The 10,382-nt window shown below is 39.3% G+C and overlaps 1 protein-coding gene across 1 annotated transcript; it reads right to left on the minus strand.

Moving 5' to 3' along the window:
* Positions 1-7,764: 7,764 nt before the first annotated feature.
* On the minus strand, positions 7,765-8,214 carry LOC132651034 (zinc finger protein 120-like; the record flags this gene model as incomplete). Its single annotated transcript, XM_060376345.1, has 1 exon — positions 7,765-8,214. A coding segment is annotated over one exon (450 nt), but the record flags the coding sequence as incomplete, so codon positions are not given.
* Between the last annotated feature and the right edge of the window lie 2,168 nt (positions 8,215-10,382).

The raw sequence follows: 10,382 nt of genomic DNA on the forward strand, positions 1-10,382 counted from the left end.
TGGCTCCTAGATTCAGCGACCCCCACCATCCTTGCACAGCCCACGGTAACACTTCAGGTCTGTTTTGACCTCAAACTAGGGTTCCTTGGTCATATTGTCAATTTCTGTGTTGGGAGACTTCAGATGCCTTCTCAGTTCTCTTCATATGCAGGAGACCAGACCTTAAGCCTCACTGGTAGAGTTGTAAGGTCTAGGTGGTCTAGTTTGTTTCAGACTGAAAAAAAAAATAAGCCTCAGTTGTAACCTTTTGTCATCCCTTTGGCTAAAGAACAGTAAATGTTCACAGCAGTCTCACATAAGTCTCATGCTAAGGAACTAGATACAAAGGCCTATAGAGAAATTATAGAGCTTCTACAAAATGTTTAAGGGTCTAAGAAAGTGTTTAAGAAAGATAAATATAAACTTAAAACTGGGTGAAGCCTGTTTTCCATAATGTATAAGCTTGGTAAAAGTTAAGACCAAGTGAGCTTTTGTCCCATCTACTTCATGAAAGGCTTCTGCCTTTCCACAGTTCACCTTCGAGAATGTTGATGCTGTTAACACAAAGGTGTATGTCTACCACCTTTTCTACAATGTGTATTTCAATGCATGTTACAATGGTGATGCTGCCATCTCTAAAAGTTTATCTCCTTTATAAAACTTAAAAGGGATCATTGTAAGCTGCACAAAAGCCACCTGAACCCACTGCTCAGATCAATGAGGCTCTAGATAAGTACTGCACCTATCGTCTATCTCAAAAGGTGGGATTCCTCCCTCTCCCTTCCCTGGTTTTGGACCTCCTCTTTCTTGGCTACCCAGTTGCTATATCCACACATCCAACAACAGCTGACTGATGCTTTCCTTTCCATGTTCCACATAAATGTTTCCCTTTGTCTGAGAGACTGATGGGTATCTTTCCATTTCCCTGGGAAAAGGAGGTATCCTCCCTTTTGGCCGACCCCCACACAGATGCCTTCCCTTAGTTGAATCATCTTTTTCTTTTTACCAACAAGGTTTCTTGGCTTTCCTTTCCTCTCCTGTGTAGGGTGTTTCCTCTGAAAATCTTAGTACTAGTTGAGCCGTGTCTCCCGACACTCTTCCCTGTGGCGCCTGTGTTGTAAGTGGTGTTTAATATTTACTATTGGTTTATCTTTTATTAAAGCTTGCTGTTAATCCTAAACAGCTGTATAACCAAATCACCACAAAGAGACCTGGTTTATTTAGTTAACCTAGAAGACAATTCTGGGCAATAGTTACACTCTCCTAAATGTCCAAACCCTCATATTTTCTTAACATTTAGATTTTACCCATTATAATTGCTTTTTGTGAAATCTTAGGTCTGGTTCAATCTCTCCATGCTGTTACAAGATCTCTCCTCCAGGTATCACACTTAAGATGCAAGGCACTAGTTTCTGGAGAAGGAAAGAGTACAGGGCTCTCTATTGGTGTCCTTGGAGAGAGTTGAGGGTACAGGGCAGACACAGACAACAGGAGGTTAAGTAAGGGGTTTAGGGGGGGATTACAAGGGATTGTGTGCCAGACTTTGTGTCTCTGTCACTCAAACTCATTTGGGCTGGGCCATCCTGGATCCATGATCCAGTTGCTTCCACTGTTTGCGTGGTCTGGGTGACCAGCAAACTGTGGCTTCAATGTTGGGAACTCATCCCCATGAACCCCAATACTGCTTTCAGGGGACCAGGAGGGATCCAATGTCTGGGTGCTGGAAAGGAAAGTCCCTGGACCTGGTGATCTCCATTCACTGGCATATCTGTCAAGTGCTAGGGCTCTATGTTTCCTGACTGTCAGACCTGGGAAACAGCTCTGGGGGGTACCGGATCTATTGACCCCCAAATGTCACAAGACTCATGAAGATGCTTGAAGGGGATTAAGAGAGATTAGATATCCTGCTGCAAGAACAGAGGTTCCCTAGACCTGGGGGTCTTCACTTGCTGGCATAAGCATAAAGTGTAGAGCCCCCATGGTTCAAGACTCTCAGACCTGGTAGAACACCATGGGGGGGGCTTGGTGCAATTGAGCCTAACTGTCCCAGGAATACTGAAGCTCCCTTGAGGGGAGCATGGACCATCTGATGTCTGGTTGCTGGAGTGGGGGTTCCTGGACCTGGGGTTCCTCACTGGCTGGGATGGGCAGAAAGTGCAGGAGCTCCACACTTTGACTCTCAAACATGAGAGATGACCATGGAAGGGCTGGGTCCAATAGGCCTCAACTCACATAATGTCCCCTCACACCAGGGAAAATTCAAGGTTGATGCTCTGGATCCAGCTTCCTATCCCTTCACTGGTTTCAGAGTCTCAGATCCTCTGCCCCTCTAATACAGGGCACACTGGTCACAGACATCTTGGAAACCTCCCACACTTTGAATAATTCCAACAGGAAATGAAGACTGCAAGTCAAGTTCCTGAAGCAGATGAAGATTTCCCCAGCAAATCTATCTTCTAGATCCTCATGTGAGATATAAAAGATACATTTACATGATTCATCAATGCCACAAGTCTCTCACATACCAAGGGGAGAGATCACAAATACAGAAAACATCAAGGAAATGTCACCAATCAGGACTGTGTTTGCAGTTCTTAGATGAACAGCTATGTTGAGCTAGCTCAAGCTTAGAATAAGGCTGTTTTGCTTCTAGTCAGGTTGGCTCAATAAAGAAAGAGGAGTTCAGTGCAGCTACCCAAGACTGCTATCTTTCTCAGAACTGTGACATCAATATAGAGAATTCTGTTTGTAATTTTTTTTAATTATTTCATGTTCATTGATGTATTGTAAAAGTGATGGACCCTGAAGTTCTAGGCAGCTGTAAGATGCCATGTGGTTGTTGGGATAAAACCCAGGTCATCTGGAAGACCAGTCACTGCTTCAAATCACTGAGCACTCCAACCCTGAGAAAGCCACATTGTTAAGCTTTCCATGTCTTTCAGATATATGCACGTTTTATGTTCAAGTGTCTGTGTACCCTACTTGCAATGGCCAAACTGGGCACCAGATCCCATGGAAACGCATTTACAGGGAACTTGCTGGCTAGCAAGTGATATCTGAAATGGAACTTGTCTTCTGTAACAACACCCAGTGCTGTTAACTTCCATGCTATCTCCACCCATTTATTTAACTTTTTCTACAGATGTTAATTAAAATATATTACACCATTTCCCCTTTCCTTCTGCTTTCTCCATGCCTTTCTGAATTCCCTCCTTCCAATGTCTTAAAAAATAATGTGTGAATATATATGGACCTGTATATATATAAAACCTACCAAGTCTATTCCTATTGGTTGTGTAGATAAGGTTTCTGTGCTGAATCCTTTGTATAGGATATATAATTCAGGAGTGCATCCCTGCCTGAGGTTAATCCTCCAACTTGGAGGGTGTTCTAGGCTTCAATGCCCACAGGAGTGTAATCCTGAAGTGAACTAAACTGTTAACTAACTTCCATGCTATCTCCAGCCATTTATTTAACTTTTTCTACAGATATTAATTAAAATATATTACAACATTTCCCCTTCGCTTACTCCATGTCTTTTTAAATTATTTCCTTCCAATGGCTTAAAAAAGAATGTGTGAATAAGTTTGAACCTGTTTATATATATATATATATATATATATATATATATATATATATATATATTACTAAGTCTATTCCTATTGATTGTGTGAATAAGGTTTCTGTGCTGAACACCTTGTATAGGATATATAATTAAAGAATGCATCTCTGCCTGAGGCTAATCCCCCAACTTGGAGGGAGTTCTAGTCTTCAATGCCCACAGGAGTCTAACCCTGAAGTGACCTTAGCTGTCTTGGATAGGAAACATTAGAAAGCACAGGGTGACAAATTCCTTAGATAACACATGGTGCTGGAATGGCCCTGATGTTCTGGAGCTGTGGGGAGGACTATGGACATTGATCTTAGCCAATCAGTCCCCTTTGTTCTGTGGACCTCCCATTATACCATTGACCTGGGATATTTCCGTGGATTACTTTCTCATCTTGAACTTTCTGCATTCTCTTTCTGAATACCATGACTACAGGACTGTGTTACCATGCCAGGCTTGGATGGTTTTAACCTCAGTGATTTGCTAGAATGTTGGGGCAAGTGTAATGAGTTGTTACACTTAACTATGTTGAGAATCTCCTTATGTCTGTGAGGCTACTTTTCACTATCTGTTGAATTAAGAACAGAACTCCAATCTACTTTGTTGTGTCATAAAATCCCATTGTTAAAGAAAAAAACAATAATTTTCTTTATACTTAAAGGAGAGGATTTTAAGCCAAACAACGGCAACTGATCAATGCTTTTTTCCATTACTGGACTAAGGAACAGAGTCTGTGTCCTGTCTACCATGACCATTTGGATTCAGCAATTTACTCTCAATAAGCCCACAGAAAAAACTGAATTATTGAGGTAGACCATGCCCAACTATACTGCAGATACTAGGGAGTTAAGGTAAGCAGATCTATTATGTACACTAAGTTCAAGGTCAGCCTGGAATTTATATTGAGGCTATTATTTCAAATAAAAAAGAGAGAAAACAATGTTTGAAAATGGAAATACATTTAATTAAGCTATTTGTTTATTACATTTTATACCCTTTGTATCATGGCTGTATCCACTTACAATTCTGACCATTTCCAGCCAGCCTCCCAATCTCCCCCATGCACCATCCCTAGTCCTCATATAGGGGGCTAGGGAAAAATAAAAAAACAATGGTTAAAACACAAATTATTAATAAAAACTGGAAACATATTCACATATTTATTCAGTGTGACAAATTTTGATCAGTGTTGAATATATAATGTTATGCTGTTTCTTTCATCCCACAGGTAATATTTGCTAATTGAAGACATGGTAAAGTATTTAATTGCAAGCTTATGCAAACAGTTCTCAGGGGGTTCCCACTTCCCAAGGAATAAGGCCATGGAAGGTACCCTAGAGGAATCCTAAATGTGGGCAAAGAGAAGGGTGGAGAGAGAGAAAGAGAGAGAGAGAGAGAGAGAGAGAGAGAGAGAGAGAGAGAGAGAACAAACAGAAAACAGAGAAAGAGAAGAAAAGCATATAGAAGAAAATAAAATATCTGGGTACCTCTAGGAGAGGGCAGCCCATTCTACTGGACTGAAAATTTAAGGGCGGAGGTGGGGAATGCCAATCTTACCCTTTAGAAGGTAGGGACTGAAGGATCCTGGGAGAACCTGGAAGCCAGAAAACCTTCTGTAAAAAAGGCAACTCAGCAGCTTGTCTTATGTGTGAAGTACAACATATGGTTAAACGTTCATCTTTTAGATGTAATAGGTTTAGAGAGCAGAGATACACAACTAAGTAATCTCTCCAAGCCATACATTAAAAACTTCCTGCCTATAAGTTGCTTTCTCATTCTCAGCTTATTTCTCTCCTGTAAGGTATTCAAAGAATGACACAATGCTATTGAGCAGAAAATATCTCATCTAGGGGAATAGGTCTTTTCATCAATGGCAATCCAGACCAGATTAGAATTTCAAGGAGTCCATTGATTTATTAGATGTTCACCTAAGGGAGATATAGGAATGTTTATTCAGAATATCCCTATTCCTGCCAGGCAGAGAGGTTGCAGTGATGACAGATGGGGGAGAGAGATTTAAAATCAAATTGAGACCACCAACTGGCAGCCTACATGGTATTCTGACTGACATACATATACATGTATTTGAGAAGACAAGGAAAGAGTGAAAGAACTGTAGAGTTGACCTACCATAGCTGAGTAGATACAGAGACTACAGTAGGAGGCAGCTTGTGCTCAGGTACAGACCTAGAATTAATTGCTCTCTGGGACTTTTATCCTTTCTTTAACATCCAAATCTACTTCCCTTTCTTTAACACCCAAATCTCCTTCTGCATGTCTCTTCGGTCTCTGTAAATGCCTGATTTCTCCAGCCTTCTATGGACATCTGTTTGAACCTCAGGCTCCCCTGAGAACAACCTTCACAGCACCTGAAGTCTTCAGCACTCAGGGCTCCTAACAGAATGTTTGTGTGCATCAGGGAAGCAGAATACAATCCACTTCAGAAAAGTTGGTCTTCATGCCTTCAAATTCTTCACTTTTTACACTAGGTATCATCTCAAGCAGGTGTCCTTGTGGGCTCTCATTGCTGCCTATTTACGACGTGTGGGATAAACTCAGTCTGGTGATTTTGCTCAAGTGGTAATGCACTTTTTAAACACTTGTAGTCTCAGTTTCTATCCTGATAATTTTGTATACTTCCATATTTTTGTGAAGATATTGCATTAGAAACTTCTTTCAGCCCCAAGCCTAAGTTACTTTTTATGCTCTCAATCTTCTCTTTCTCCTGGGTCATCAAGGATGAGTTAAAGATGAATTTAGGATTAACCTTTCATACCTCAAAAGGCTATTCATGACATGTTTATGGGGCCAAATACATGGCTCAGCACCTAGGAGAACTGGCTGCACACTATCATTTTCCAACAAATTTTATCCTTCAAATTGCCCTGAATCCCTCAATTATTACATGACAGTATGTTTACAATGTAAAAAGAAGACAGTATTTTATTGATGTAATATCCTAACTAATCTAATTTGAGTATCAGGGAAACAGAGCTGTAGGAAAGGATTTTGGTGTCCAAAGATGACAATCAGTCCTCAATCATCATATTAAGAAGGCCAAAGGAGTTCCAACAAATTTGTCTCCCACTCTGTACATATCAGTCATGGCCTAAAAGCCCATAATCACCTTACACACACACCAGAAATATTTCTTTTTAAGTAAATATCTTTGCTGTTACTTTATCTATAACCTTTATATTACATATTTCCTATAGAATGCAGTACTTTAAGATGAAATGACATATGGATAATTCGGAGGAACGTATGGATTCAAAGAATCCAATCTTATGTATATATTCATATCACATCAAGCTATGTAGTGAGATGCAGTTGATGGATGATTAGACCACTTCATTACATCTCCAGGATAGTTCAAAACACAAAGCTTTGAGTTAACAAAATGAATACATTCATAGGGTTTCTCTTCAGTATGTTTCATTCATGAAAGTGAAGTCTATAGAAATTTACAAAGGGTTCATCACAGTGAATATATTCATAATTTTTTTTCTCTTGAGTATGATTTCTTTTATGGCTTTGAAAATTTGTGACATGCAAAGGCTTTACTAGTTATAGTCATAGGGTTTATTTCTAGTATGAAATCTTTCATGCCTTGGGATATCATATCAATGTGCAGAGGCTTTACCACACTGATTACATTCTTAGAGGTTCTCTCCAGTATGTGTTCTTTTATGTACTTGAAGACTACTGAATTGTGAAAAGGCTTTACCACCTTGATTACACTGAAAATGTTTCTCTCCAGTATGAATCCTTTCATGCCTCTGGAGGTAGCAGCAAATTGGAAAGGCTTTAAATCATTGATTACCTTCATAGGTTTTCTCCTCAGTAGGTGTTCTTTTATGCTTTTTGAGATTTCTGTGTTGTGAAAAGGCTTTCTCACACTGATTACATTGATAGGGTTTGGCTCCAGTATGAATACTTTCATGTCTTTGGAGGTTGCAGCAACTTGAAAAGGCTTTATCACATTGATTATATTCATAGGATTGCTCCCCAGGATGTATTCTTTTATGCTTCTTGAGATTTCTGAGTTGTAAAAAAGCTTTCTCACACCGATTACATTCATAGGGTTTGGCTCCAGTATGAATTCTTTCATGTCTGTAAAGGTTGCACCCTTGTGCCAAGGCTTTACCACATAGATGACATTAATGGGGTTTCTCTCAAGGATGAATTCTTTTATGCCTTTGGAGATTTCCGTGTTGTGAAAAGTCTTTCCCACACTGATTACATTTGTAGGGTTTCACTCTAGTATGTATTCTTTTATGCACTTGGAGATTTCCTTTTCTTGAAAAGGCTTTACCACACTGATTACATTCGTAGGGTTTCTCTCCAGTATGTGTTCTTTTATGTAGTTTGAGATTACTGATTTCTGAAAAGGCTTTCCCACACTGATTACATTCGTAGGGTTTCTCTCCAGTATGTGTTCTTTTATGTAGTTTGAGAGTACCGTTTTCTGAAAAAGCTTTACCACACTGATTACATTTGTAGGGTTTCTCTCCAGTATGTGTTCTTTTATGCCTCTGGAGATTTCCGTGTCGTGAAAAGGCTTTCCCACAGTGATTACATTTGTAGGGTTTCTCTCCAGTATGTGTTCTTTTATGCAGTTGGAGACTACTAGGTTGGGAAAAGGCTTTCCCACACTGTTTACATTCATAGGGTTTGTCATAAATATGTATTCTTTTCTTTCTGCAAAAATAATTCAGATATGTGTAAGCTTTACCATATTCGTTACCCTCATGAATCTTTTTTTAAAGATTTATTTACTTAATATTTATACTGTGTTCTGACTGCATGCTAGATGAGGACACCAGATCTTAGTATAGAGGGTTACAAGCCACCATGTGGTTGGCTGGAAAATGAATTCAGGACCTTTGGAATAACAGCCAGTGCTCTTAACCTCTGAGCCATCTCTCCAGCCACTGATGAATCTTTATGTCAGTACAAACTATGTTTGCAATTTGGTTTAATCATAAACTGAAGTTACATCTTAACCTCTTATCACTTTCTTTACATTCATAGTTTCCCCCTTGATTGTGGGTTTCTGTACCTTACAAGATACCTTTGATGGTAAGAAACTTCAATACATGGCTCACTGACAGCACCACGTTTCTATGAGTGGTTTTTCATATTTAAAAAGAACTAGAAGGAGCCAGCTTTAACACAGGGACTGCATTCATAAATTTTCCTATAGTTGTAATCACACTGCATTCATAAAGGGAACCAAAATAAACACAACAATTTCTACAGGGCTAGTAATCATAGGGATTTTCTGTAATGTGATTTCTTTGGCTATATTTTCATTGAGCTTGGAAATCTAATTAAGTATATTAGTTTAATTTTTACAGTCCTCTCTTTTGAGCAGACTTTCCGAAGGTGATAGGAGTTCATAATTCATTCGTTATTAATCATGAATGGATGAATGAACACATGAACAAATATAAATTTATAGTGTTGTAACTATCATGCTTTCTACTGTACACATGTACAGGATAGTTTAGAATGCAATAGTGTATGATTATGTGCATCTGGAAAAACCCAACCAGGAAAAGTGGGCATTGCTGGATCCTTCCCAAAAGCATCTCTACACAGAGGTAATGATGGAGATCTACAAGATCATCACTTCTATTGAGGAGACAATAAATACTCTTTAACAATTCTCTGCAGAGTGGAGGGAATTTTATGAGTGAAGGGAAGATAGCAAGGGGAGGACAGGAGCTCCACAAGGAGAACAATTGAATCAATATACTTGGGCACAGGGTTCTTTTCTAAGACCAATACCCCAACCAAGGACAATTCACAAATATAACTTAGAACCCCTGCTCAGATATAGCCCATGGCAGCTCAGTGTCCAAGTGAAATTCGCTAGTAATAGAAACAGGAACTGTCTCTGATATGAACTCAGTCACTAGCTCTTTCACTAACCGTTGCTGCAGGCGCAACAGCCTTGGCAGGCCACAGAGGAGGACTATGTAGCCTGTCCTGATGAAACCTGGGAAGCTAGGGTCAGACAGAAGAGGAGGAGCGACTCATATATCAGTGAACTTGAGGAGGGGATTGAGAGGATATGAAGAAGGGAGGGAGAATTGGGAGGTAATGGGGTACAGCTGGGATACAATGTGAATAAACAGTAATTAATATTAAAATATAAATAAAAACTGAAGAACAACAAATGAAACATTTCCACATACACACAATTTTGCTTTTTGTTCTTCAAAGACATGGTTATTATGGTTCCTCCACAACAGTATTATTGACCCTCATAATTTCCATCTGATTAAACTTCACAACTTTGCTTCAAGTATTTGAGTAACATAACCTTTGTTATGGAATATTTGCTCATCAGTAGGTTTTGTACACAAAATTATCACCTATTTTATGAGTATGCTGTTTACAATATGAGTGGCGAGAGATGATCAACAGATAGGGATTTCTACAGAATATCTGCAATGTGCATATGATTAATGATTTATCATTTACAGAGGAATTTTAATTTAGAACATGGCTGCTCTGTCAAAAGACTCCATTCAAATACCTTCTATGTCAACGTGATCTGGCTAGAATACATACACTCCTTTAATCCAGGAGACAGAGGCAAGCAGATCTGACTTAAATGCCAACCTGGTATAGAGCAATGTCCAGTAAAGAAAAGCTTGGATTCAGGCATGGTAGTACATGCTTTTAATCCCAAACTATGGGTGTAAAAATAGCAGGTAGAAGGAAGCACCCATATTTGAAAATGCTGTCTCATTCAGTTTCAGGAAAGGTGACAAATTCAGAG

This window comes from Meriones unguiculatus, assembly GCF_030254825.1.
Source record: "Meriones unguiculatus strain TT.TT164.6M chromosome 13 unlocalized genomic scaffold, Bangor_MerUng_6.1 Chr13_unordered_Scaffold_39, whole genome shotgun sequence".
In the NCBI taxonomy this organism is placed as follows: Eukaryota; Metazoa; Chordata; class Mammalia; order Rodentia; family Muridae; genus Meriones; species Meriones unguiculatus.